General features: G+C 21.3%; 1 protein-coding gene across 1 annotated transcript in view; it reads right to left on the bottom strand.

The window, feature by feature from the left end:
• LOC117183063 (WD repeat-containing protein 75) overlaps window positions 1-25,255 on the bottom strand; it is a 57,803-nt gene that overhangs the window by 25,970 nt on the left and 6,578 nt on the right. The window contains exons 4-8 of the mRNA XM_033376219.1: window positions 17,951-18,141; window positions 12,863-12,982; window positions 12,591-12,766; window positions 8,572-8,730; window positions 3,422-3,615 (exon numbers count right to left, since the gene is read on the bottom strand). Coding sequence (XP_033232110.1) covers window positions 3,422-3,615; window positions 8,572-8,730; window positions 12,591-12,766; window positions 12,863-12,982; window positions 17,951-18,141 — 840 coding nt within the window. The remainder of the gene's footprint in view (window positions 1-3,421; window positions 3,616-8,571; window positions 8,731-12,590; window positions 12,767-12,862; window positions 12,983-17,950; window positions 18,142-25,255) is intronic.

Genomic DNA, 25,255 nt, shown 5'->3' with positions numbered 1-25,255 from the left:
AAATTTACAACTAAAAAAGATAAATTTTCAACAAAAAATAGAATAGTAAAATTTTCAAAGAAAATGATAATTTTTCCACTATAATCATGATTATTCCACTAGAATAGCTCAACTTTTAGTTTGCTAAATTAATTTTTATTAAAATAGCTACATTTTTATTCAGGTAAATTAATGTCCTTTAAAAAAAAACTAGTTTTCAACCAGAGATAAAATTTTAATCAAAAATTTTAATTTTATACCAAAAAAAAAGAATAATTTTTAACAAAATACATGAATTTTGAACGAAATATTTGAATTATTAACCATAAAGTTTAATTTTACTTACAAAAAGATGAATTTTCAACAAAATCCGTAAATTTGCAACTAAAACGAGAAATATTCAATCAAATAGTTGATTTTTGAACTGAAAAAGATTTATTTTTAAACAAAAATGGAATAGTTAAATTTTCAGTTAAAAAAATTAACTAATTTTCAAAAGAAAATTTCTTTTTAAATTGTTAAATTTTCAATAAAAGTAATAAATTTTTCTCCCGAAAAGGTGAATATTTGACTTGAATAGTTCATTTTTCAACCAAAAAGTAGACCATTTTTGTAATCAAATACATGAGTTTTCAACTAAAGAAAAAAAATTGTCAACCAAGAATTTTCAGTTTAAAATTTAAAATTTTCAGTTTAAAAAACTAATTTATAAACAAAATTTTAACTTTCAATAAAAATAATAAATTTTTCTCCTAAAATGGTGAATATTTAACTTTAATAGTTGAATTTTCAACCAAAAATTATACGATTTTTGAAAAAAATACGACGTATTTTCAATTAAAATAAAGAATCTTCAACTGGAATAGATGAATTTTAAACCAAAAAGAATGATTTTTATCCAAAAAGATTTATTTTTAACAAAAGAGCTTAATTTTCAAGCAAAAAGATGAATTTTCAACTAAAATGGCAAATATTTAACGGGAATACTTAAATTTTCAACTAAAAAGATGAATTTGCAAACAAGAAGATTAATTTTCTACTAAAAATATGAATATTTAACTTGAATAGTTCAATTTTTAACCCAAAGGTAGACGAGTTTTGAACCAAATTCATGAGTTTTCAACTAAAAAAGAAAAATTGCCAATCAAAAATTGAATGATTTTTCAACAAGAATGATAGAATATTCCAAAATGGAATAGAAGTTACATTTTCATTAAAAAAAAACAACTAATTTTAAACCAAAAAGATGAATTTTCAACTAAAATGGTAAATATTTAACTAGCAAAAAAAAAAAATGTAAAAGTTAAATTTTTGTTTAAAAAAATTTGTGTTCCACCGGAAAACAAGAAAAAAATGTCTACGAAAATAATGAATTTAAAAAAAATGATAAATCATAATAATAAAACAGCTTAACTATCAACAAAGTTGGTTTCTTTTCAGCTAAAATAATGAATGTTCTAATAAAATGACAACATTTAACTCGAACACTTGAATATTTAACTTAAAGATAAAATTTCAAAAAAGAAGATTAATTTTCTACAAAAAAGAACGAATTTTCAACAAAATTCATAAAATTTCAACCGGATACCTGAAATTTTTACTAGAAATGATCAATTTTTAATCAAAAAAAGAAGAGTTAAATTTTCATTTATATTTTTTTGAATATAAAAAAAAACGAATTTTCAGAAAAATAGTTAAATACAGTAACATCAAACTACGTTAACAAATGAAAAATCATCTTTTGGAGGTCTTCAAATCTGCTGAAATTCTCTAAAAATTTCCTTAAATTCCTTAAAATCATTTGAATATAATTGATTTCCTTTTGAAATAGTACAATTTAAACGATTTAACTTCGAAACTAAACAATTTTTAATGTATCAATTTATAAATATTCAAGTTAAACTGTTTTTAATTTTAAATTTTTCACCTTAGAAATTGATTAAATGAAATTCTCAATTTTCTAACTCTTTCATTTTGAAAAAATGAAATTTTGAGTGTTAATTAATTGAAAATAGATCGACAATATTAAAAAATATGAATCTTGTAGAATCCTTGAAATTTTCACTAAAATCAAGTAAGATCCTGAAGAAAATTCAAAAATTTTGTAATATTTTTTACAATTCTTTAAAAAATGCTGAAATCATGCAAATTTCTTAAATTCTTTAATATTTTCTGAAATTCCTTAAAATTTTTTACAATACCCTGAAAGCTTTGAAATCCGTTGAAATCCAGTGAAATCTATTAAAAAATCTTAAATTCCTTAATATTTAAAAATTTTTCAGCTTCTGAAAAGATCTAAAGTTCCTTAAATCTGACGAAATCCCTTAAAAAAGTTTATATCTTTGAAATTCTGTGAGACCCATTTAGAATCCCTTGAATCCCAGTTAAATTTTCAGTTAAAAAAATTAATTTTCAAACCAAACAAAAAAATTTAATCCAAATAATTAAATTGTCAAACAAAGAAATGAATTTTCTAGTAAAAAAATTAACTTTCAACTGAAAAAGATCCATTTTCAACAAATATTAAACAATAAAATTTTCAGTTCAAACAATTAATTTTCTATTTTTTTAAAATGTTCAATAAAAAAAATTCACTTTCGACCAAGAAAAAAAACTAATTTTTAACAAAATAGTAGAATTTTCTACCAAAACAGTAAAATTTTTAATAAGCAAATATGCAATTTTAGGAAGAAATTTAATTTTCAACCATATAGTTGAATTTTTAACGAAAAAGATTAATTTTTTTAATAAAAAAGTCTTTTACAAAAAAAATAATTTTGAACTAAAATTAAAATAGTTAAATTTTCAGTTGAAAACCTTAATTTTCAAGCAATTATAAACAAGAATTTTGACAAAAATAGATAAATATGCAAATAAATAAATAAATCTTCAACCAGGATTAAATTTCTAGCAAGAAAGGACGATTTTTAATTTGATATTTTTGAATTTAGAATGTGTTTCAATGAAATTTCCGATTTTCTAACGCATGCAATTTGAAATAATGAAATTTTGAGTGATAATTAATTAAAAATGTATCGATAGTATTAAAAAATATGAATCTTGTGGAATGCTTGAAATTCTCAATAAAATCGAATAAAATCCTAAAGAACATTTTAAAATATGTAATATTTTTCAAAATTCCTTTTAAAATGCTGAAATCATGCAAATTTCTTTAATTCTTTAATATTACCTGAAATTCCTTAAAATTTTTTACAATACCCTAAAAGCTTCCTTAATATTAAAAATTTGTTCATCTCGGAATATTTTAAAATATACTCTATTCTTTAAAATCCTTTAAAATTTTTAAAGATCCTTAAATCTGAGGAAATCCCTCTAAAATATTTAAATAATTGAAATCCTAAGAAATCAGATAAAATCTGATCATCAGTGTCATGTTGCGAGCCCGAGTCCTGTAATTTAATTTAAAAATGAGAAAACTTACGTTGTACAAAAGGCTTTTAGTCGGTATGTCATAAAATTGAACAAATCCGGTTCGACTGTTCAATACAAGACTGCCAGTTCGAGGATCCACAATTAAACCAGCCGGAAACAAATTTTTATCAGAACTTACAACTCCCCAGGTAAATTTTTGGATCACGGATGTAAATTTTAGTTGAGGATTTACAACCGAAATACCTGTGGAATTAAAATGGTTTATTTAAACAATATCTGGGTCAACATCAAATATATTCAATTTGAATTTTAAACAAAAACATTAATTTTCTGCAAAAAAAAGAGAATTTTATAACTAAATACACGAATTTTTAACCCATTAGTTAAACTGCCAGCTAAAACAAATAATTTATCAAGAAAAAAAGGGATGGTCAAATTATCAGTTTAAAAAATTAATTTTCAATAGAAAACAATTTTTTAACAAAATGGTTAATTTTTAAGCCAAAAAGATGAATTTTCGAATGAAAAAGATCGATTTTCAAACAAAGAAATGAATTTTCTAAAAAAAAATCAATTTTCAACAAAAATTAAACAATTCAATTTTCAGTTGAATCAATTAATTTTCAATTAAAAAAAAGTTCAACCAAAAAAATTCACTGCAACAGTTAAATATTCACTAAAAAAATCATTTTCAACCAAAAATGAAACGAATTTTTAACAAAAAAGTTAATTTTTAACACAAGGTTTTAATTTCATACAAAATCAGTTAAATTTTTAACCCGCAAAATTGAATTTATAGGAAAAACATTGATTATCAACCGAATAATTGAATTTCTAAATAAAAAGATAAATTTTCAAAAAAAAAAAAAAATAATTTTATAAAACAAAAACCGAATTTTACAACTTAATACACGAATTTTTAATTTGTTTAAAAAAATGTGTAATAAAAAAAATTCTCAACAAAATAGTTGAATTTTCAAATAAAAAATATAAATTTTCACTAAAAATGGAACAGTTAAATATTCACTGAAGAAAATCATTTTGAACCTAAAGCAAAACGAATTTTTAACAAAAAAGTTATTTTTTAACACAAGGCTTTAATTTTATACAACGACCGTTTCAGTTTTAACCCGCAAATATGAATTTTTAAGAAAAAAGTTAATGATCAACGAAATAGTTGAATTTCTAACTAAAAAGATAAATTTTCAAATAACAAAATTAATTTTCTGCAAAAAAAGGGAATTTTACAACTAAATACACGAATTTTTAACCCATTAGTTAAACTGCCAACTAAAACAGATAAATTATTAAAGAAAAAAAACCGAATGGTTCAATTGTCAGTTTAAAAAATTAATTATCAATATAGAACAATTAGAAATTTTTTTTTAATTTTTCAACCAAAAAGATGAATTTTCGAATTAAAAATATCAACTTTCAACAAAAATGAAACAATAAAATTTACAGTTAAAACAATTAATGGTCAATTTTAAAAAAAGGTTCAATAAAAAAAATTTATTTAAAAAAAATAAATTGTCAACAAAATACTTGAATTTTCAACTGAAAATTTTTTTTCACTAAAAATGGAACAGTTGAATATTCACTAAAAGAAAATATTTCAACCAAAAACGAAACGAATTTTTATCAAAAAAGTTATCTTAAAAAAAAAGCGTTTAATTTTATACCAAAAAAGTTAAATTTGTAACCCGAAAATATGAATTTTAAAGAAAAAAGTTGATTATCAACCAAATAGTTAAAATTTTAACTAAAAAATAAGTTTTCTAATAAAAACGACGAATTTTTAACAAAATACATCAAATTTTCAACAAAAACAAATAATTTTTAAACATATAATGGAAAAGTCAAATTTTCAGTTAAAAAAATTAATTTCCAAACAAGACAAAAAAATGTCATCGAAATAATTAAATTTTCAAACAAAGAAATTAATTTTCAACTGAAAAAGATCCATTTTCAACCAAAATTAAACAATTCAATTTTCAGTTTAAACAATTAATTTTCAATTTAAAAAAATGTTCAATCAAAAAATTCAGTTAAAAAAAATGAATTGCCAACAAAATGGTTGAATTTTCAACTAAAATAAAATTTTCACTAAAAACGGAAGAGTTAAATATTCATAAAAAAATTAATTTTCAACTAAAAACGAAACGAATTGTTAACAAAAAAGTTATCTTTAAACAAAATGGTTTAATTTTATACCAACAGAAGTTGAATTTCTAACCCGCAAAAATGTATTTTTTAGGAAAAAAACCGAATGGTTCAATTGTCAGTTTAAAAACTTAATTTTCAATAGAAAACCATTTTTGAACCAAAAAGATGATTTTTCGAATAAAAAAGATCAATTTTCAGCGAAAATGAAAAAAAAATTTACAGTTAAAACAATTAATTTTCAATTTTAAAAAAAGTTCAATAAAAAAATTCATGTCAAAAAAATAAATTGTCAGCAAAATAGTTAAATTTTCAACTGAAAAAAATTTGCACTAAAACTGGAACAGTTAAATTTTTACTAACAAAAATTAATTTTCACCAAAAAACAAAACGAATTTTTAACAAAAAATTTATCTTTAAACAAAAGGGTTTAATGTTATACCAAAATAGTTAAATTTTTAACCCGCAAAAATAAATTTAAAAAAAGTTGATTATCAACCAAATATATGAATTTTTAAATAAAATTATAAGTTTTTTTAAACAAATAATGTAACAATCAAATTTTCATTAAAAAAAAATTATTTTCCAAACAAAACAAAAAATTTCATCAAAATAATTGAATTTTAAAATAAAAAAATTAATTTTCTCACAAAAAAATGAATTTTCAACTGGAAAAGATCCATTTCCCACCAAAATTACACAATTCAGTTTTCAGTTCAAAAAATTAAGTTTTAATAAAAAAAATGTTCAATCGAAAAAATTCACTTACCACCAAGAAAAAAAATTAATTTTTAACAGAATAGTTGAATTTCCAAATCAAATAGTTGATTTTTCAATGAAAAATATACATTTTTACCAAAAATGTAACAGTTAAATATTCACAAAAAAAATAATAATTTTCAACGAAAAACATAACGCATTTTTAGTATTAAAGTAAATTTTTAACAAAAGAGTTGAATTTTCTACCAAAGGAGTTAAATTTTTAATCCCAAAATATGCAGTTTTAGAAAAAAAAGTTAATTCACAACCAAATAGTTGGATTTTTAACGAAAAAATATACATTTTCTAACAAAAAAGAAGAATTTTTAATAAAATACATCGATTTTCAACTAAAACAGAAATGTTTCGACTAAAAATTAAACACAAATTTTCAACTAAATAATAATTATTTTCAACAAAATAATTAAATTTTCACCTGAACAGATTAATTTTTGTATAAAAAAAGTCTTTAACAAAAAAATAATTTTGAACTAAAAATGAAATAGTTAAATTTTCAGTTGAAGACATTAATTTTCAAGCAAAAATAAACAAGAATTTTTATAAAATAGTTAAATATGCAAATAAATAAATCTTCAACCAAGATTAAATTTCTAGCAAGAAAGGACGATTTTTTAACGAAATAAATCAATTTCCAAGTAAAAAAGATCATTTTTCAATAAACTAGATTAATTTTTAACCAAACAGTTGCACTTTTATCTAAAAAATATCAATTTTCACCTAAAAATGAAATGATTAAATTTTCGAATGAAACGATAAAACTTCAATAAAATACATGATTTTGCAACAAATTAAAATTAGTCAAATAAAAATGTTGAATTTTCAAACCAAAAGAACAAACTTTTTATAAAAAAAAAGAAAGATTCTTGTTAACGAAAAAGGATTTTGATTTTAATTTAAATAAAAACACTTCAGGGCACATTTAAATATTACGTAAAATTAAAAAGGAGGGCGGGATCGTATTTGATTGGTCGACCTGATTACTTAACATTTTTTATTTATGAATATTTTCCACCATCAATTTTGTATATTAAAATTTTTAAATAAATAATTTTACTTCGTGATAAAATTTATTTCTAAATTTTATGATTTTTTTTTGAAAAATTCGAGAAAAAACACTTGAAAGCTTTTTTAATAATTATGAAAGATTTTAGGAAATTAAATTTTTCAAGATTTCTGGAAAAGTTTTAAGTGGTTTAGTTTTTATTTTAAAAGAATAATTTTAAGTTTTTAATAATTTAAAATGCGTGGAAAAAGAATACAGAAGACTTTGAGACCATTTTTTTAATTTTTCAGGACTTAGTCATATTTTAGGTAAACTGGATTTTACAGGGTGCTAAGAAAATAAAATGTTCTGAAGATTCACGGAAAAATGTGAAATTATTGTTTTGTAATGAATTCTAAGAGAAATATAAAAAAGATTACGAAAATTTTAAATTTATTTCCTAAAATTTTTAAAAAGAGTATGAAAGATTTTAAAGAATTTTTTTACATTTTTACCCATATTACATTATTTACCAAAAAAATTTGAGTAAGTTTAGGAGATGGTCAGAGGTATTTTTCCTAGGAAAAATTAGAATGAATTTTTTATTTGAAAATTTAATTGGAAGAGATTATTTCAAAAGATTTAAAAAATTGTAAAAAAGCAATTGACAGATTTTAATGCAATTTTACTGATTAAAGAAAAAATGCAGATAAAATTTCAATGATTTTTAAAGATTAAAAGGTTTAGAAAGTGTGAAAAGATGAGAAAAGAATTTTCTTACGATTCGTTTGAAAATATAATTAATTTTTCATTTGGAAAAAATGAACTATAAGAGAAAATTAAAAAAAAGTGTTTTAAAATTTCGAACGATTTTCTAAAAATTTTAAAGAAATTAAAAAAATTGAAAAGAATTTTAAACTTGAAAAGATTTTCAGAAATTTAGATTGTTAAAGATTAAAAAAAAACTTTAGAAGCCTTACAAGAATTTCGTAAGGTTTCAAGAGAATAAACAAACTTATAATACTTATTTTCTTATTCTCAATATTTATAATTTAATTTCAGCTCGAATTTAAGTTTTCAAACTATTTTAACAAATAAATATTTATTAAAAATTTATATAATGCATTATTTTTTATGATATTGAAAAAAGTTTTAAATTGACAAATTTTCATTTGTATAAAAAAAAATATTGAAAAAGCATTCAGTATTACATAAAAATATTGTTTTTTTTTTATTTTTAAATCAGCTTACGTAATTTTTGGATGACAACTTACCATTATCCAGAGTAGAAACAGCAATGTAAATGTTTTCTGGGGCAATAGTAATGTGTTTGATGGGCGCTGGCAAACGTGGTAAAAAGGCTTTATTTTGCGGATTGGAAAGAGTCCATTTTACTAAAACACATTCTCCGCCTCCTGTGTACATGTGACCACCTGTCGATAATTAATTAAAATAAGAAAAATTAATAATTTTAATGAAGCACGCAATTATTCAAGTTTTAAAATAATCCATGGAAGAAAATTTTCAGTATATAAGAAGTTACAGAAAGTGTAATAAAAATTGCTAAGAAAATTAATTTTATCCTGAAAAAATGAATTTGACAACCAAATCGCTAAATTTTCAACCAAGAAGATTAAGTTTTGACTGTAATAGATCAATTTTCAATCAAAAATTCAATAGTTATATTATCAGTTTGAAAAATTAATGTTTAATTAAAAAACGAATTTTCAACAAAATCGTTAAATTTTCAGCAACATGAATTTTCAACTGAAAAAGATCAATTTTTAACTAAATAGTTACATTTTAAAGTAAAAAAGATAAATGTTCGCCCAAAAATGGGATAATGGAATTTTTAGTGAAAAAATGAATTTTCAACAAAATATTAAAATTTATAACCAAATAGTAGAATTTGGAACTAACATGGCGAATCTTCAATAGAATACCTGAGTTTTCAAAAAAATTGTTTTAAATTTATAACTAAAAAAAAAAAAAAAAAATGGCAGCCAAAAAGACAATTTATTCAAAAACATTTGTATTTTTAACACGTAAAAAATATAAATTTTCGAGAAAAAAGATAATCTCCAACTAAATAGTTACATTTTCAACTAAAAAATACAATTTTTCAACCAAAAATGATCAATTTTCAATAAAAATAAAACAGTTCAATTTTCAGTTAAAAAAATAAATGAAAAAAAAAACGATTTTCAACAAAATAGGTCAATTTTTACCAAATAGTTACGTTTTTAACTGATAAATCTAATTTTTAAACCCAAAAAATGAAAGATATAGTTCACCAAAAAAATTATTCCTAAATTTTCAATCAGAAAAACTATTTTCAACTAAAAAAAAAAAAACAAACAAATTTTTGAATTTATAAACCAAATACTTGAATTTTCAACTAAAAAAAAAAAATAATTTCGCCAAAAATGAAGCAGCTTTAAACAAAAATGTTAATGTCCAAGAAAATATTTAAATTTCCAACTAAAAAGACAAATTTCCAACTAAAAATGAAATGGTTACATTTTCAATAAACAAATTAATGAAATTAAAAAAAAAGAAATTTCAAAAAGATATTTAAATTTGCAACCAAATAAATAATTAAATTTTTAACTAAAATTGAGAATCTTCAATAAAAAAAGATGCGCTTTCACGAAAAAATAGAAGTTAAATTTTCAGTAAAAATATATTTTCAACCAAAAAAAAAAAAAGAAAATAAAAACGAATTTTCGACTAAAAAATTACAGTATCGCTAAAAATGAAGTAGTTAAGTAATCAGTTACCAAATCTATTTTAAAACAAAAAAGAATCTAATTTTAAAAAAAAAAGTTCATTTTTAATCAGAGTTGAATTTTTTATGAAAACAGATTTTTCAGTCGATATAGAAAAAAAAATTCAACCAAATGAATGCATTTTTAAACCAAGAAAATTAATTTTCTACAAAACAGTTGATTTTATAACCCGCAAATAAGAACGTTCAAGAAAAAAAAGTTAATTTTTAACCAAATTGTTCAATTTTCCACTAAAAAAAATCTATTTTAAAACAAAAAATATAACAGTTCAATTTTCAGTAAAAAATGAGTTTGTAATGAAAGAATCGATTTTTCAACAAAATTGTTAAATTTACAACCAAATAGTCAAATTTTTGACTAAAATTGTGCAATTTTAATCAAATAAATGAGCTTTAAAAGAAATAGTTACCAGAAGAAAAGATTTTCAACAAGAAAGTTAATTTTTAATAAAAGAGTTCAATTTTCTACCAAAACAGATTTTTAAGTCGATATAGAACCAAAATTTCAACCAAATTGATGAGTTTGAGGCCAAAAAGACCAATTTTCAACAAAACAGTTGATTTTTTGACCCGCAAATAACACTGTTCAAAAAATTTTTTTCAACCAAATAGTTAACTTTTTCACTAAAAAAAAGTTTTCAATTTAAAAATCGATTTTTTAACAAAATTGTTAAATTTACAGGCAAATAGTGAAATTCTCAAATAAAATAGTGCAATCTTAATAAAATACCAGGGTTTTCAAAGGAAAAGTGAAATTTTTATATAAGAAAAAAGTAAATTTTCACAAAAAAAAAAAAAAAATTAAAAAAATGTTTGGAAAAAAAAACAATATTTCTAACTGAAAAAAAACAATGTTTGTAACAAAATTAATGATTTTATAACTAAATAGTTGAATTTTCAATTAAAAAAACAAATAAATTTTTGCCAAAAATGAAACAGTTAAATATTCATTTACAAAAAAAAAACGAATTTTCAACAAGGAAGTTGATTTTTAACAAAAGAATTCAATTTTCTACAAAAACAGATTTTTAAGATGATACAGAACAAAATTTCAACTAAATTGATGAATTTTTTAACAAAAAAGACCAATTTTCTACAAAACAATTGAATTTTCAAACAATGGTAGATGGATTTTTTTAACTGATTAAAAAAAGTTCATTTTCAACCTTATAGTTAAATATTCAACGAAATAGTTGAATTTTCTATCAAATTCTTGAAATTCCAAGCCGAATGTTCTGCAAAAAAAGTTGACTTTTAAACCAAATACTTACAATCTTTACGAAATTATTGTATTTTTATTCAAAGGGGGCGAATTTTCAACAAAATAGTAAAATTTTCAACCCAAAAAAATATGAATTTTTGTCAAAAAAAAATTTTAAACCAAATTTGTGCATTTTTAAGTCAAACAGACGAATTTTCTACAAAATAGTTGAATTTTCTATCAAACCGTCGAATTTTCTAGCAAAAAAAAATTAATTTTTTATCAAAAAGTATGCAAATAAGTTAATTTTCAATCAAATAGATACATTGTCAACAAATAATGGACAATTACATTTTTGGTAAAAAAAAAAAATTAATCTATAACGTAACTAATGAATTTTTAACTAAAATTGTGAATCTTCAACTGAAATAGATTAATTTTAAACCAAAAAAAATGAGTTTCAAACTAAAAAAAATTAATCTTCAACTGAAATAATTGGATTTTTAACAGCAACAAAAATTAATTTGTACTTGAGACTACAAATTGTCAATCAATACTGAAATAATTAAGTTTCAAGTTGAAAAATTAAATGTTTAACCAAAAAAGACGTATTTTGAACTGAAAAATATCATTTTTCAACAGAAAAATTAAATAATTAAATTTGTAGTCAAAAAATAAATGTGCAACCAAAGAGATTAATTTTTAACTAAAATTATGGAACATTCAACTGGAATAATAGTTATATTTTCAGTAAGAAAAAAAACAACAATTTTCAACCAGAAAATAAACAAATTTTCAACCAAAAAAATCAATTTCCAATTAAAATAATTAATCATCAACCAAAAAAATTAATTTTCATCAAAAGAGTTTAACTTTCAACAAATTCATTTTATTTTCAACCTGAAAGGTGATTTTTCAATTAAAGAAATAAATATTTAACTGAAATACTTGAATTTTAACAGAAAAAAATTTTTTTTTAAAGGAGATTTACTTTAAAAAAAGATCATTTTCTAACAAAAAAATGGATTTTTTCACAAAATATGTGAATTTTCAACGAAATAGTTGAATTTTTAATTAAAAAAAGATGAATTTTCAACTGAAAAAACTATTAACTTTTAACTGGAGAATTTTAAACCAAAAAAAAGAGTTTCAACTAAATAAATAAATTTTTTAACAAAATTATCCAAATAAAAGTACTAATTTAATAAAGCACAAAACAATTCAAGTTTTGAAATCAATTTCGCAGGAAAAATTTCAATATATCCTAAGTTACAAAGCGTACAATAAAATTGTTTTTTTTTTACCTGATTTACTAAAAGCTATAATAGTAACTGGTAAAGTGTGCCAGTGATATACTGTCTCAACTGGTCTCTGGCTCAAATTTTTGTATAAAACAACTCGACCACTCGAATCGCCCACGGCAACACATTGGTCATCCGGATGGCCAGCGACACACGTAATTCTTCTACTAATTCTATGCCTGTTTAAAAAAATTCATGAAATTGATATGAGCATTTATTATTAATTTAATAATAAATCGAATTTTTTCCCACTCAACTATTATTCAAGAACTTACACTTTCATAGATAAATTCTTCGCTGGATCTAGTCTGAAAACTGTGATTTCTTGTCCTACAGCAATCAGATTGTCTCCATAATTTCCAACAATGTCAATATAATATACACTAGCCATTCCTCTAGAATATTTAACACAAGATTTACATTTTTTATAACAATTTTTAAAAAAACTGTAGATTTGTTCATTTTAATTTAGAGTGTCTACTCAAATCCTTCAAACAAATTCTCTGACAATTCGAGGGTTTTTTTATGTATCTCAAGGGTTTCTTGAATTTTCAATGCAAATGTTAATTTTCAACCAAATAGTTGAATTTTAAACTAAAAATGATCAATTTTCAACAAACATTGGAATTGTTAAATTTTCAATTCACAATATTAACTTTCAAGCAAAAACACGAGTTTTCTAGAAAATAGTTAAATTTTTAACCAAAGAAATAAAATCTTTAATTTATAAGATTAATTTTTATTAAAGCACTTCAGCCTTCAAACAAGAAGGTTAAATTATTCTCCCAAAAGACAAATTTTAAACAAAATACAAAATAAAAGAAATTACTTTTCAATTAAAATTATGAATCATCAACGAAAAATGACTTTTTCATATGTGAGTTTAACTTTTAACTGAGCAGTTAAATTTATAAACAAAAAGATTAATTTTATAACGAGAATACAAATTTTCAACAATAAAAAAGTTATATTTTCAACAAAATTAAAAAAATAGATTAATTTTTATTTCAGAACATAAATTTTAAACGAAAAAGATATATTTTCAATTAAAATGATGGAATGTTCAACTTGATTAGTTAATAAGATTAATATTAAACAAAAAGATTAATTTTATACCGAAAATACAAATTTTCAACTAAATAGTTGAATTTTCAACAAAAAAATATAAATTTTCAACCTAACAGTTGAATAGTTTAATTTTGAAATAAAACATAAATTTTCAATTTAATTAGTTAATACAAATAATATTAAACAACAAAAAACGAATTTTCAACAAAAAAGGACAATTTTCAAGAAAAGAGATTATTTTTCAATTAAAATAATCGTTGAATTTTAAATCAAGAAGATAAATTGTGTGAAAAAAAACAACAAATTTCAAATAAAGTACATTAATTTTCAACTAAATAGTAAAAGTTGCAACTAAAAAAGATAAATTTTCAACCATAAAAGATCCATTTTGAACCAAGTAGTTGAATTTTCATCTAAAAAAGATAAGTTCTAAACAAACAATAGAATAATAAAATTTTCAAACTAAATTATATATTTTCAACCAACTATTCGAATTTTCAACTAAAAAAGTAATTATTACGAAAAATGATCCATACGATAAATTTTAAACCAAAATTCGAATTGTTGAAGTTTAAAAAAACTATTAATTTTCAAGGAAAAAACTAGTTTATTACAAAATATTTAAATTTTCAATCAAAGAAATAAATCTTCAACTAATAAAATTAATTTTTAACAAAGCAGTTCAACTGTCAACCAACAAGATTAATTTTTTTATCAAAAAGACGAATTTTCCACCAAATTAAAAAAACGAAAGAGTTTACTTTCCAATTAAAATAATGAATCATCACCAAAAAAATTATTTTTTCATAAATGAGTTTAATTTTTAACTAAGCAGCTAAATTTGTAAAAAAGAGATTAATTTTATAACTAAAAAAACAAATTTTAAAGAATAAAAGTTAAATTTTTAACCAAATTAAAAATCTAGTTTAACTTTTAATTCAAAACATTAATTTTCAATTTGATAAGTTCATAAAAATAAAATTAAATAAGAAAAAACGAATTTTCAACAAAAAAGGACAATTTTCAACAAAAGAGATTACAACAAAATTTCAACAAAGTACATTAATTTTTAACTAAATAGTTTAAGTTTCAACTAAAAACACAAATTTTCAACAAACAATAGAATAGTAAAATTTTCAAACTAAATTATAGATTTTCAACTAAAATAATGAATTTTCGACTAGAATAGTTTAATTTTAATCCAAAAAGATAAATTTTCTACCAAAAAAGACGAATTTTCATCAAAATACATGAAATTGCAACCAACTATTCGAATTTTCAACTAAAAAAGATCATTTTCAACGAAAAATTATCCAAACGATAAATTTTAAACCAAAATTGGAATTGTTAAATTTTTTTAAAAATATTAATTTTCAGGGGAAAAACGAATTTTCTACAAAATATTTAAATATTCAACCAAAGAAATAAATCTTCAACTAATAAAATTAATTTTTAACAAAGCAGTTTAACTATCATCCAAGAAGATTAAGATTAGGATTTGTAAACAAAAATATTAATTTTATAGCGAAAATACCAACATTCAACTAAATAGTTGAATTTAAAAAAAAAAAAGATAAATTTTTAACCAAAATTGAAATAGTTAGATTTTTAAACGAATGAATTTTCAACAAAGTATATGAATTTTTAAATAAAAAAGATAAATATTCAACTAAAAATGGAAGATGTTAATTTTAAAACAAAAAGATGAATTTTTTACCAAAAAAGATCAAATTTTCAAATAAATAATTAAAATTTCAAAAACAAAAGATCAATTTTCAAGCAAAAATGGCATAGTTAAATTTTCAAAAAAGTGATAAATGTGCAACTAAAATTATGAATTTTAAAATGTAAGTTGAGTTTTAAATAAAAAAGATAATTTTCAAGAAAAGACGAATTAAAAAAAAAGATCAATTTTCAAAAAAATAGTTGAATTTTAAATAACAAAGATTTTACTAAAAAAGACGAATTTTCAAATAAAAATGATCAATACGATAAATTTTGAACAAAATTGGAATTGTCAAATTAAAAAAAAAATTATTTTTTAGGCAAAGAAGCGAATTTTCTATAAAAATGTTAAATTTTCAACCAAAGAAATAAATCTTCAACTAATAAAATTAATTTTTAACAAAGCAGTTCAAGTTCCGATCAAGAATTTTCAACCTAATAGTTGAATAGTTTAGTTTTTAATTAAAAACATTAATTTATAAATGAAGAGATGGATTTTCAATTAAAATTATGAAATATTCAACTGGATTAGTTAATAAAATTAATACTAAACAAAAAGAAAAAATGGATTTTCAACACAAAAGGACAATTTTCAACAAAAGAGATTACTTTTAATTTAAAATAATTAATCATGAACACAAAAATGACTTTTTAATAAATTGGTTCAACTTTTAAGCAAGCACTAAAGTTTCTAACCAAAAAAATCTATTATTAAAAAAAATGGAATTGTTGAATTTTCAACTAAAAAAGATACATTTTGAACCGAAACTGGAAAACTTAAATTTTCAACAAAACTAAAATTTTCAGCTAAAAATGGCAATTTTCAACCAAACTGAAAAAATAGTTTAATTTTTAATTCAAGCCATTAATTTTTAACAAGAGGTGATTTTTTAATTTAAATAATGCAATATTCAACTTTCTTAGTTGATAAAATTAATTTTCAACAAAAAGAAAAAACGAATTTTCAACAAAAAAGTTTAATTTTAAACAAAAGAGATTAGTTATCAATTAAAATAATGAATCATGAAATAAAAACTAAATTTTTAAATAAATTGGTTTAAATTTGAACCAAGTCGGTGAATTTTCAAATAAAAGATAAATTTTCTACCAAAAGAGACGAATTTTTAACGAAAAAGATAAATATTCAACCAAAAATAGAATATTTATTTTCCAAACAAAATGATAAATTTTCAACTTAAATGATGAACCTCCAACTGCATTCGTTGAATTTTAAATCAAGCAGATAAATTGTCATAAAAATTTTTTTTCAACTCAAAAAGATCAATTTTCAACCATAAAAGATCTATTTTGAACCAAATAGTTGAATTTTCAACTAAAAAATATACATTTTCAACAAAAAATAGAATAGTAAAATTTTCAAAGAAAATGATAGTTTTTCAACTATAATCATGATTATTCCACTAGAATAACTCAAGTTTCAATTAAAAAAATTAATTTTTAATCAACTAAAAAAGAATAATTTTCAACCAAAAATGTAAAATTTATATTTTCAGTTCAAAATTTTATTTAAAAAAAACAATGAATTTTAAACAAAATAGTTAAATATTCGCACAAATAAATTAATTTTCAACAAAATACATCAATTTTCAACAAAAAAATATACATTTTTAACCAAAGATTTAAGAGTTTAATTTTTTTACATTTGATTTTTTCAACGAAAGAGATAAATTTTCAACAAAAATTATCAAATATGCAACTGCGTTAGTTTAAAAAATTAATTTAAAGAAGAAAGAAAAAAAAATTCAACCAAAAAAGTGCATTTTCAGATAAAAATGTAATAGTTTGCTAGAGAAAGAGATGAATTTTCAACTAAACTGATGGAATATTTAATTGAAATAGTTGAAAAAATATTAATTTTGAAAAAAAAAAAAATTGTCAACAAAAGATTAGTTTTCAATTGAAATAATGCATGTTTAAACAAAAGAAAAAATTAATTGTTTACGTGAGAGTTTAAGTTTCAACCAAGCAGCTGAATTTACAATAAAAAAAAAACGTATTTTCAACTAAACTGATGAATCTTAAACTAAAATGATGAAACTTTAACCTAAATAATTGAATTTTCAACCAACAATTGAATAGTTTAATTTTTATATATTTTATATTTTCAACAAAAGAAATGAATTTTCAACTAAAAATGTATTATCATAAAGATGTATTTTCAACCTAAAAAGATTACTTTTGCATCAAAAAGGACGAATTTTCATCAAATCACATCTTTCTTTAAACAAAAAGTTAAATTTTTCACTAAATAAAAAAAAAATAATAATTTTACAGCCAAAAAGAGAATACTTAAATTCCAAGTTAAAAAAATTAATTTCAAACCCCCCCAAAAAACAGAATTTTCTACAAAAACTTTAAATCCAATAATATACCGTTACTTTTTCAAATAAAAAAAAAAAATATTTAATTTTACATAATAATTTAGACACGCTCTCAAAAAATTCCTACACTTAAAAAAAATTCATGACATTTCCAGGTTTTTCCAGGTGAGTAGACACCATGAAATAAAAATAAAATGTATTTTATTTTAATGATACAATCGTACTTACTTGATTTCTTTTGACATAATACAAGTCCCATGCGTTAAATGGTAGACAGCTAAATAAATGTTTCCGGATTGCCCGAGCGTGTAACTAATAAGAGCGTGCTGAACCGGTTTTCCTTTTGTATTTTTGTACTTTAGAATGTGAAAGAACTTCATTTTTAATTCCTTCTTGTTATTGTATTTGATATCCAAATTCTAATATAGAAAAATAAAAAAATATTCAAAAATAATTAATGAAACACGGACCAGGATGACGATTCATGGAACTATTTCCAATTCCAGGTCACTTTCAGGGGTTTCCAGGTAAAGTACTTTTGTTGCGCTCAAAGGGTAAAAAATTTGGGATAAATTCAGAAGATTTCAGAGCAATTCAAGTTACATTTAAAAGAATTCAAATGAATTGAAAATTTTGGTTAAAAATCCATTGATTTCCGTGAAACTGGAATAAATTGAGAGGAATTTAAGGTAAAAGAGAGGAATTCGATGAAATTCATAAAAATTCAAGGTGAAATAGAAAAAAATGAAATGAATTTAAAACGATTTGAAAAAACTTCATTGAATTCAGTAAATTTGAAATAAGGTTGCAAAAATGCAAGGGAATTCAAATAATTTAATGAAGTGCTTAATAATTCAAGATGAGGTTAATAAACTTTAGGATCAATTAAATAAAAACTCGTAAAATTTAAAAAAATTCACTGAATTAAGAAGAAATGTGTGAATTTATAAGGATTTAAGGGCATGTGACACAGCTAAATACCTATATTACCGACCACAGTTTTCCAGTTCACTGAATGTTTTTTTGAACCTAAGAACTTTTTTTGTAAATAAAATATCGAGCTGAAACTTTGGGAAATGTATTAGAGTACAATAAAGTACGTTTAGGTACTGCATTTTGGTAGGAACTTCACTGAAAATTATTTCATCTTTTTTCTGAACTTCGACATTTTTTGATGGTTCGAACTTTTTTTATAATTAAAATATCGTTCTCAAACTTTAAACAATGCAAGAGCCGAAAGAAAACTACGTTTAAGTACAAAGCTTAATAATAATAGATGTAAAAAAATATATTTCAACAATCAATTCCAACGGCATCAGCCGGTAACGTTGTACACGAAAATACGAACCCTCTAGAGCCTCGTCTAGTGGCCGCTAGGTTTCCTATTTTAGTGTACAACGTTACCGGCTGATGCCATTGGAATTGATTGTTAAAATTTTTTTTTACATCTTTTATTATTAAGCTTTGTACTTAAACGTAGTTTTCTTTCGGCTCTTGCATTTCTCAAAGTTTAAGACCGATATTTTATGTATAAATAAAGTTCGAACGTTCAAAAAATGTTGAGGTTCAGAAAAAAGATGAAATAATTTTCAGTGAAGTTCCTACCAAAATGCAGTACCTAAACGTACTTTATTGTACACTAATACATTTCCCAAAGTTTCAGCTCGATATTTTATTTACAAAAAAAGTTCTTAGGTTCAAAAAAACATTCAGTGAACTGAAAAACTGTGGTCGGTAATATAGGTATTTAGCTGTGTCACATGCCCTTAGGTAAATTAAAAAATTGATGATAATTTCAAAGAATTTAAAAGAATTCAGGGTAAGTTCAAAGAAAAAAAATTAAAATATCCTCAAATCTTTTACACCCTACTAAATTCTAACACAAGGAGTGACTAATGTATACAAAACAATTAAAAGTTAAATTCAAAAGAATTCAAATGAATTGGAAAAAGGTTAAAAATCGAAAAATTCCATTGAGTAAAAAAAATTTTGGGAATGGGATAAAATTAATTTAAAAAGAAAGCTGAATTAAAAAAGCAATCAAGTAATTTAAAAATAATTGAAAAATATGGACAAATTAATTGAATTGTGGAGAGTTGAGTAAATATAGAAGAATTCAAAAGAATTTAAAAGGATTTAGAATAAATCAGTAAGAATTCAGGGCGAATTTGAAATCCATTAAAATATTAAAATCCATTCAGATAGTGAAAACCCTTGGAAATCTCTGGAAAGAATTATAAAAATTAACTTCAACCACTTCAAATCCTTTTAAATTACACTAAATTACTGAAATCAATAAAAAAATTTCTTTTTAACCTTTTGAAATAAAATAAATTATTTAAAATCCTACACACTCTTTTGAAAATTTTTAAAGTTCTTGAAAATGCCAAGAAATTAAAAAAAAACCGTTAAAATATTTCAAATCCTTTTATCATTTAATCAACTGGTCCTCACGATCAATTCAGGGTGAATTCCAAATCTTTTCAAACCTTTAAAACTCGACAAAACACCTCACTTCTCATAAATGAAATTATTTTTTTTTAATCCTTGTAATCTTTTAAAATTCCCTAAAATAATTCAAATTAAAAGCTTCTGAAAATGCCTTAGAAGTTTGAAAAATACCCTAATATCTGAAAAATTCCTTAAAATTATTCAGTATGGCCGTTTTAATCCAAGGAAAAAATCCCGATCATTTCCCGGGTTTTTCCCGGTTCGCAAACAATTTAGAATTTTTAACTTTTATAAATTAATGAGTTCAAAGATTCAGACAAAAACTGTAAAAATTTAATCCACGTTATCATTTTCAATACTCTAAATTAAAGAACCAATGAACTTTACATTTTATAAATTATTTTATTTTAAAAAATCCTTAAAAAGCTTCAAAATTTTATTTCAAAATCTTGAGAAATCTAGAAGTTTTTCTTTTAACAATTTTCTAGAAGTTACTTCTTTAGAAAACTTCTAGAAGTTTTTCTTTCTTTTAAAATATTTTTGAACTTAACATGAAATAATAAAACTTAACATAAAATAATTCTTAAAAAGTTTCTAATTTTTTTTTTAATTGGCAAAGATCGACATTTTGCTTTAAATTAAACTGTGGCTATTTGCACCGAAATTTCGGAAGAAATAGCTCAATTTTGTCGGTACAAACTCAGTTTAAATTATTTGAAATTCTTTCAAGTTTTAAATTAATTTTGAATCTTTTCAAAACTTCTAAATACCTTTTAAAAATATTCAAATTTTTTCTACAATTAATAAGTGCTCAATTGTTATTTAAACACCAAGATTCAACAACTTCGTCTAAATGAACAGTCAAATATTGCTGCATATTAATATATTATTCTTTTCTTTCATTAAAATTTTTTTTAATTGAATGGACTAAAAATGGAATATTTTAGACTGAAACAATATTTTATAACAAATATATTATTATGAAGTTATTTTCAAGTAAAAAATATTTTATAAAGTTTTAATCGGACGTTTGCATTTTTTCGATGACTATGATTTTCGAATTGAAACAATTTAATTTTTAACGTTAAAATCTGGAAATTATTAACTTTGAACGGATTTCGAAACGTTTTGTCAAATATATTATTGCTTTCCTTTAATAACTCAAGTATGGATTCTTTTAAAAATAATTTATTTACATTTACAGTTGATAAAATAAAAATGTTTCTTATCAAAAATTTTCATTGAATGATTCAAAATTCCTTCAAATTATTGAAATCTATAAAAAACTTCTCGTAATACTTTGTAACTAGCTTGAAATATTTCAAAGAATTTAAAATAATTTAAAATTATGTAAGAAATATAATTAATGTCAGAGATAAAAAATTATTTATTTATCTTCTATACTTCTTTAAATCTTTTTAATTCATTTCTCCGTTCAAAAACCTTTTCTTTTGAAGTTAAAAAATTTACATTTGAAGTTATAATAAACTGAACTGCAAATTATCACAATTTTTTTTAACTGAACAGTTTTTGAAGTGGAAGATAAATTATTTTAATTCAAAAACATCAAAAATTAATACTTCTTCAATTTTTATTTATACATCACAATTTGTTTAAAAATAGTTTTAAATATTCTCTTACTTTTTTTTATAAATAAAAAATGACTTTGAATTTTTCCAGGCACATGACAAATTTTCTTTATTATTATAAAACTTTTCCTAGAACTTCAAAAGCTTAAAAATTTTTATTTAAAACTTTTCTCTTTTAGAATGAATGATTCGAATTTTTCCTAAAGCTTTTAATCAATTAATTTTCAAAAAAAGAATGGAATTTTCACACAAAAAGATGACTTTTCAAATTAAAAGATTAATTTTCTACGAAAAAGGATGATTTTTAATAAAATACATAAATTTTTCATCTAATAGTTTAATTTTCGACAAAAAATATCAATTTTGAACTAAAAATTAAATTTTTTGCTAAAAAAGGAAATTCAGCTAAAATATTTTTATTCAAATATTCAAAATTTTATTTCAAATTCTTCTCCTTTAAGATGATCTTCATAAATTCTTGTTCATAAAATTTGTTAATCTTTTAAAACATTTCAAAATGCCGAAAAAGCTAGTGCATTTTTTGTTCGAAAAATTAAAAAATCTAGATTATTTTTTTAATTATATGAAATCTTTTTAAGTTTTGAATTATTTTCTTATCTTTTTAAAACTTGCAACCACCTCTTGAACTTATTCAAAGTTTGTCTCAATTAATCATTCTTTAATTGTTATTTTTTCATCAAATTAAAAAAAAATATTTTTAAATATTCTCTTAAGACTTAAAAAAAATTAAAAATCACTTAAAATTTTGCGGAAAATAGTATGAATTTCTTTAAAAATTATTTTGGAACCTTTCAAAATCCTTAAAATATTTCAAAGGTTTATTTCAAAATTTTCTTTTTTAAAACGATTCCATTTCTTTTCTAAACTTCTTAATAAACCCTAATTTTTTTTAAAGGAGTCTAAAACCTTCCAAATTATTTTGTTTAATATTTTGAAATTTTTTTGAAATCTTTTTAAATATTCTCTTAAAATTAATTTTTCAAACTAAAAAATCATTTTTAATTTTCCTAGAAAACGTAATAAAAGTTGTTATTATTTTTCAACCTTTCAAAATGCTTAAAAATCTATTAAATATTTTGCTCAAAACGTTCAAAAATCGACTATTTGTTTAGAATGTTTCAAAACCTTTTTAGGTCTTAAATTATTTTTTAATTCATTTGGCATTATTTAAAAATTGAAAACAATTTATAAAGTTTCAATCAGAAATTTACATTTGCTTAATTACTACGGCTTTCCAACAATATTTTAACAAAAACAGATTTATTTTCAGGAAAAAATGAAACAGCGTGATTTTCAGTTACAAAAATTAATTTTCAACAAGAAGAAAAAAACTAATTTTTAACAAAATAATTATATTTTCAATGAAAAGAATTGAATTTTCGAGCAAAAAGATTAATTTTCAACTAAAAAGACTAATTCTCTATAAAAAAGGCACGAATTTTTAACATAATACATGAATTTTTGACCAATTAATTGTATTTTAACTACAAAATTTCAAATTTTGAATTAAAAATGAAATAGTTAAATTTTTGGTTCAAAAAATTATCATTTAAACAAAAAAATATTGGTTAACAAAATTAATTACACTTTTAAACACGAAAATTGAAATTTCCACTAGGAAGATGAATTTTCTATAGAAAAGAAACGACTTTTTAAAAAAATACATGAATTTTCAATGAAGTATTCAAATTTTTAACTAAAAGTATTAACTATGAAGTTAAAATTTTCAGTAAAAAAAATTTTTCAAAAAAAAAAAAACTAATCAAAACTTTTACATTTGTTCGATTTATAATTGAATTTTATTAAAATTCATAAATTTGTTTAATTACAAAGGATTTCGAATTTAAACAGTTCAAATTTTAACGTTAAAATCTGTAAATTGTTTAATTTCAACAGATTCAGAATCATTCTGTAAAACATATTATTGTTCAATTTTTCGCATTTAAATATAAATTTTCAAAAAAACAGATACATTTTCAGAAAAAATGCAACAATTAAATTTTTAATTTAAAAAATTATTTTTCAAAAAAAAAAAAGATGAATTTTTAATAAAAGACGTGAATTTTTCACCAAATACTTGAATTTTCAACTAAAAAAGAGGAAATTTTCAACTAAAAACGAAATAGTTAAATTTTCAGTTTAAAAAAAAATGTAAAAAAAAAACTAATTTTTTACAAAACAAATTAATGCTCAAAGAAAATAATTGAATTTTAAATTAAAACGATGAGTTTTCAAATACGAAACTTAATTTTCGAAGAAAAAATATTTATTTTTAATCAAATATATGAATTTTCCATCAAATAGTTGAATTTTTAACTAAAAAAATATCAATTTTGAAGTAAAAATGAAATAGTTACATTTTCAGTTAAACAATTAATTTAAAAAGGGCAAATAATAATGTTCAAACAATTGAATTGAATTTTCCACTAAATAGTTGATGTTTCACCTAAAAAATATCAATTTTAAACTAAAAACGAAATAGTTAAATTTTCAGTACAAAAATTAATTTCCAACAAAAAAATTTAATTTCTAATAAAATAATTACATTCAAAATAAATTTCAACTAATCAGATGAATTTCGAACTAAGAAGATTCATTTTCTACGAACAAAGACGAACTTTTCACCAAATAGTTAAAAAAAAAATTGTGACAAAATAATTAGATTTTCAAACAATGAAATAAATGTTTAACCAAAAAGATGAATTTTGAACTAAGTAGATTAATTTTCTGTAAAAATAAGACAAGAATACAAAATACATGACTTTCTCGCCAAATAGTTGAAATTTTAAGAAAAAAAGGCACAAATTTTGAACTAAAAATAAAATAGTTAAATTTTTTGGTAAAAAATTAATTTATAACAAAAAAAATGATGAAAACGCTTACACTTCTTTAACTTCTAAGGCTTTCGATATTGAAACATTTCAATTTTAAAATAAAAATCTGTGAATTGTTTAATTTTGAACAAATTCAGAATTATACTGCAAAAAAAATTATTGTTGAGTTTTTGACATTCGAACTACAGTTCAATTTTCAAAATCATGAAATAATGGATAATTAAAAGTTAATCATCTTAACATTTTTTTGTGAGACATTTTCTAATTCTTAATAGATAAAGCTTTCAAAACCGTATTTTAAAATTCTTTTAACTGAAAATGTACTCTTAAAAATGGAGGCCTAAAAAGGTAATTTTTTATAGCAAAAGATTTTAGAATTGCACATTGTAAACTAAATGTTTTCAAAATTCAAAAAGTCAACAATTGAGCTTCACATTTAAAAAAAATCAAATCAAACTTATTTTAAATTGCATTTTATCAACTGATATTTCAAGAGATTGGATATACTTTTCTTCCAAAAATTTATAAAATTCCCGTTCTTGAAATTAAATTCTACGTTATTTCGAGGTTTTTTCGCAATTTAAAAAATTCAAGGTCAATTCCTGGTCAAAATCGCCACCCTGATAGACTTAATTAAT

Source organism: Belonocnema kinseyi, chromosome 2, assembly GCF_010883055.1.
Source record: "Belonocnema kinseyi isolate 2016_QV_RU_SX_M_011 chromosome 2, B_treatae_v1, whole genome shotgun sequence".
NCBI classification, from domain to species: Eukaryota; Metazoa; Arthropoda; class Insecta; order Hymenoptera; family Cynipidae; genus Belonocnema; species Belonocnema kinseyi.
This window is presented reverse-complemented; position numbering and strand designations above follow the sequence as displayed.